Source organism: Miniopterus schreibersii (genome assembly GCF_964146895.1).
Source record: "Miniopterus schreibersii genome assembly, chromosome: 18".
Classification (NCBI taxonomy): domain Eukaryota; kingdom Metazoa; phylum Chordata; class Mammalia; order Chiroptera; family Miniopteridae; genus Miniopterus; species Miniopterus schreibersii.
The window spans coordinates 933,790-938,120 of NC_138121.1; the positions used below are offsets into that span (position 1 = coordinate 933,790).

Here is a 4,331-nt window from a genome sequence, read left to right on the forward strand (position 1 = left end):
CTCGGGGAGACGGGGTGACCAGCGCGCCCCCTGCGGGAGGGTCAGGACTCGGCCCCGGGCCCCCAGGCCTGGCTCTCAGGTCTCAGCCCGAGGGCGGAGTCTGGGGCGCGGGGCTCAGGGCTGGGGAGTCCCCAGCTCCCCGGTTTCACTTCCCTTCTCCCAACCTGTGCGGGGGCCTCCTGCCCGGATACTCATGACGCGCACACACTGCTCACTCCTATTGGCTGGGCGGTTCCTGGACCAGCCAATCAGCCTCACCGCCCGTCCCGGTTATAAGGTCCGGTGGACCCTCCCGGACTCAGATCATCCCCGGAACCCCGAGGATGCGCGTCATGGGGTCCCCGCCCCTCCTCCTGCTGCTCGCGGGGGCCCTGGTCCTGACCCGCACCCGGGCCGGTGAGTGCGGGTCGGAGGGCGCGGCCTGTGCGGGGAGGAGCGCGGGACCCGGAAGCGCGTGTCCAGCGGCCCCCCGTCTCCCGTGTCCCCCCCAGGCCCCCACTCCCTGAGATATTTCTACACCGCCGTGTCCCGGCCCGGCCGCGGGGAGCCCCGCTTCCTCTCCGTGGGCTACGTGGACGACACGCAGTTCGTGCGGTTCGACAGCGACGCCGCGAATCCGAGGATGGAGTCGCGGGCGCCGTGGATGGAGCAGCCGTGGGTGGAGCAGGAGGACCCAGGGTATTGGGAGCGGAACACGCGGATCAGCAAGGAAGATGCACAGACTTTCCGAGTGAACCTGAAGACCCTGCTCGGCTACTACAACCAGAGCGAGGACGGTGAGCCCCGCGGCCGCCCCGTCACCACCCCCACCCCACGGACGGGCCGGGTCGCCCCGAGTGTCGGGGTCCGAGCTTCACCCCGAGGCTGTGGAACCGCCCTGCCCCCCACCCGGGAGGGGCCCGCGGGGACTTTGACCCGGTTTCACTTTCAGTTTAAGTTCAGTCCCCGCGGGCCGGGCGGGGGCGGGTGACCCGGGGCGGGGTGAGTGGGCGGGGCTGACCCGGGGGCGGGGTGAGTGGGCGGGGCTGACCCGGGGCGGGGTGAGTGGGCGGGGCTGACCCGGGGCGGGGTGAGTGGGCGGGGCTGACCCGGGGGCGGGGTCAGTGGGCGGGGCTGACCCGGGGGCGGGGTCAGGGTCTCACACCATCCAGAACATGTTCGGCTGTGACCTGGGACCCGACGGGCGCCTCCTCCGCGGGTATGATCAGTTCGCCTACGACGGCGCCGACTACCTCGCCCTGAACGAGGACCTGCGCTCCTGGACCGCGGCCGACACGGCGGCTCAGATCTCCCGGGGCAAGTGGGAGGCGGCCGGTGTGGCGGAGGGATGGAGGAACTACCTGGAGGGCGAGTGCGTGGAGTGGCTGCGCCGTTACCTGGAGAAGGGGAAGGAGACCCTGCTGCGCACAGGTACAGGGCCCGCGGCGCCCTCCTCTCCCTCGGGTGGGGCTCCCGCGAGGAGACGGGAAATGGGGTCCGTGTCAGACACCCCTGCTTTAGGTGCAGGGATGGAGTCCGCCCGGGCTTTGAGGTCAGGGACCAGAGAGGGACCCCCGCCCTCCTCTCAGGGACTGTTAGGGTGCAGTCTCCGGGGGTGCAGGGGAGACCACCCCTGAAACAAGCGCTCAGCGGTTCCCATGACCCTGGGGTGGCTCTGGGCCCCAGGGGGCCTTTCTCTCGGGCCTGTTCCCTGCCCCACACCCCCTGTCTGAGGTCTGAGCCCCGCTGCTCTGAGTCCTTGGCCTCCCCCCAGGTCAGGACCAGAAATGCCTTTTCTGCCCCCAGAGACCTGCCTCCCTCCCGCCCTGGGCTGTGCTGCTCTGACCCTGGAAGTTCCTAAGAGACCAATAGGTCATCCCCCTGCCTCTGTCCAGGCTGGTGTCTGGGTTGTGTCCCTTCCCCCACCCCAGTGTCCTGTCCCTTCTCAGGATGGTCACCTGAGCCCTGCTGGAGGGTCCCAGGGTGGAAGCAAAGTTCCTGAATCTTCTCCCCCTTCCCTCAGACCCTCCAGAGACACACGTGACCCGCCACCCCTTCTCTGAGCATGAGGTCACCCTGAGGTGCTGGGCCCTGGGCTTCTACCCTGCGGACATCAGCCTGACCTGGCAGCGTGACGGGCAGGACCAGACCCAGGACATGGAGTTTGTGGAGACCAGGCCCGCGGGGGACGGGACCTTCCAGAAGTGGGCGTCCCTGGGGGTGCCCCCTGGAGAGGAGCAGAGATACACCTGTGTTGTGCAGCACGAGGGGCTGCCAGGGCCCCGGGCCCTGAAATGGGGTGAGGAGGGGACGTGGGCACAGAGCCTCTTCCCAGGGAAGCAGGGGCCTCTGGGGGATCCAGGGGGCTCAGGGCTGAGGCCTGGGGGTCGGGGCCTCACCCTCCCTTCCCCTCTGTTCCCAGAGCCTCCCTCTCAGACCCCCTTCATCATCATGGGCGCTGTTGTTGGCCTGGTTGTCCTCGGAGCTGTGGTGGCTGGAGCTGTGATGTGGGCGAGGAGGCGCTCAGGTGGGGAAGGGGGGGTGTGAGTTTCGTGTCCCCCTGGGGTGTCATCCCAGGGAGACGTGTGTCCTGCTTCATTCATGGGAAGCACCGTCCCCAGGCCTGGGATTGCCAGTGTGGGGCCCTGTGTGCTGACTTCCTGTTTAGTGAGGCAGGTGTGACACTGAGGGACACATGCGTCACCTGATGGGTCTAGTGATGGGAAGAGTGCAAGTCCCTGCTGAGGACAGACCTGCAGGAGGGAGGTGGGTCCAGTCCCTGCACATGCACTTTCCTCAGGTTTCCTGACCCTGCCCTGGGTCTGTACAGACACAGGGTTCTGGGAACTTCTCTGGGCCCAGGACTAGGCTCCTTTAGGACCTCATGGCCCTGCCCCCTCCCTGGTCTCTCACAGGATGTTTCCTTCCTGCAGGTGGGAAAGGAGGGAGCTACGCTCAGGCTGCCAGTGAGTATGGAGGGGGTGCCCCCTGAGACCCTGGGACAGTGCAGACGGGAGCCCATAGGGACCCCGCCACCCCATAGTCCCTCCTTTAGCCTCCTGTCCTTGGTTCTGATCACGTCCTGCTGTGTCCACCCCAGGCAGTGACAGCTCCCAGCGCTCTGATGTGTCTCTCTCGGCTTCTAAAGGTGAGACCCTGAATGGGGAGGGTTTGGGGCAGAGGGGACGGGACTGGGTTATGGGGACTCTGTGCACATTGTGAGCATGAAGTGGACCTTTGAGAATGTGACCAGTTAGAGCCCCTGCCCTGAACTTGTTCCTGATGGTTTCCTTCCACAGCGTGAGGCAGCTGCCTGTGGGGCCTGAGTGATGGAAGATCTGTTCAGGCTCCCACTTGGTGACTCAAGAACCTCGGATTGGGAGGCTGTCCCGGCCCTGCCCCCAGGTCCCCTCCCCACACTTCCCTGCCCAGCAGAGGCGGGGCTGCCCCCCCCCTTCGACTGCACTGATCTGCAGGTTCTTACTCCTGTATTGAAATGAGACCCCTCCCGGCCTGTGTGGCTCAGTGGTTGAATGTCTCGCATCCACCAGGAGGTCTCTGGTTGATTCCCAGTCGGGCTCATGCCCAGGGTGTTGGCTGGATCCCCAGTTGGGGGCGGGCAGGAGGCAGCCAATCAATGTTTCTCTCTCATCGCTGTTTCTGTCTCTCCCTGTCCCTTCCTCCATGAAATCAGTACAAACATTAAAAAAAAATCCAAAGAAATGAGACCCTGGCTATGACTTTGTTGACTTCTTGCCATGAGGGCTGATGGGTAATTAGAGGAGAGGGCCCTAAAGTCTGAGAGGAAATACAGGGGAGCACCTAGGACTTTCCAGAAGCCCTGTGTGTGCTGTGCTGAGCCTGGGCAGGGGGACAGGAGAGGCTGTGAGGACCGAGTGAGGTCGGGGCCTGTGCCCAGTGGGCGCCCAAAGCCTCGTGAGCTCTGACGTGGTCACTGCCCGGCTGGGTCACCTCTCTGCTGCTTTGACCTTGTGCCTTCAGGGAACCTTGTCCCACCAGGACCCGTGGTCACAGGGACTCACACATCCCAGGCCCTGTCACTCATCCTCGTGAAGCTCATCTCCAGGACCCTGGACAGTGAGGCGGGAGGGGCCTGGTCAGCCTGGACTCAGGCCTGGGCCCCCCTCAGCCCCATCTTCTGGGTGTTTGTTGTTTCTCTTTTCTGTGGAGATTCCGCCTGTGACTGTTTGTGTGAGTTTTGGTCTCCCTCTCCTGGTGGCTCCCTCCCCTCTGACAGCAACAGGGTCGCTTCCCTGTCATTGTCCACAAGGCCCCACGGTCCCTGCACCGTGAGTCTGGTGTCTGGAGATGGATTTTCAGGCCCATCCTGC

General features: G+C 65.0%; 1 protein-coding gene across 4 annotated transcripts; it reads left to right on the forward strand.

Annotated features, from left to right (window-relative positions):
- Positions 1–253: 253 nt before the first annotated feature.
- On the forward strand, positions 254–3,707 carry LOC308548230 (BOLA class I histocompatibility antigen, alpha chain BL3-7-like). 4 transcript variants are annotated; one of them, XM_081119421.1, is made up of 8 exons: positions 254–396; positions 492–776; positions 1,135–1,410; positions 2,003–2,278; positions 2,402–2,506; positions 2,913–2,945; positions 3,080–3,127; positions 3,279–3,707. In XM_081119421.1, the coding sequence occupies exons 1-8, from the start codon at positions 324–326 to the stop codon at positions 3,281–3,283; spliced, it is 1,101 nt and encodes a 366-aa protein (XP_080975547.1). In that variant the 5' UTR covers positions 254–323; the 3' UTR covers positions 3,284–3,707. The 4 variants fall into 4 exon arrangements, with proteins under 4 accessions (XP_080975547.1, XP_080975546.1, XP_080975549.1 ...); XM_081119420.1 differs by having other exon boundaries at positions 273–396; positions 2,895–2,945; XM_081119423.1 differs by lacking the exon at positions 3,080–3,127 and having other exon boundaries at positions 273–396.
- Positions 3,708–4,331: the final 624 nt, after the last annotated feature.

Bases quoted from the DNA above. Each gene is read 5' to 3' on its own strand.
- LOC308548230 (XM_081119420.1), top strand. From the start codon at position 324: ATGCGCGTCATGGGGTCCCCGCCCCTCCTCCTGCTGCTCGCGGGGGCC. The intron at 1,411-2,002 runs GTACAGGGCCCG...CCCTTCCCTCAG, and splicing joins GGAGACCCTGCTGCGCACAG to ACCCTCCAGAGACACACGTG. The intron at 2,279-2,401 runs GTGAGGAGGGGA...CTCTGTTCCCAG, and splicing joins GCCCCGGGCCCTGAAATGGG to AGCCTCCCTCTCAGACCCCC.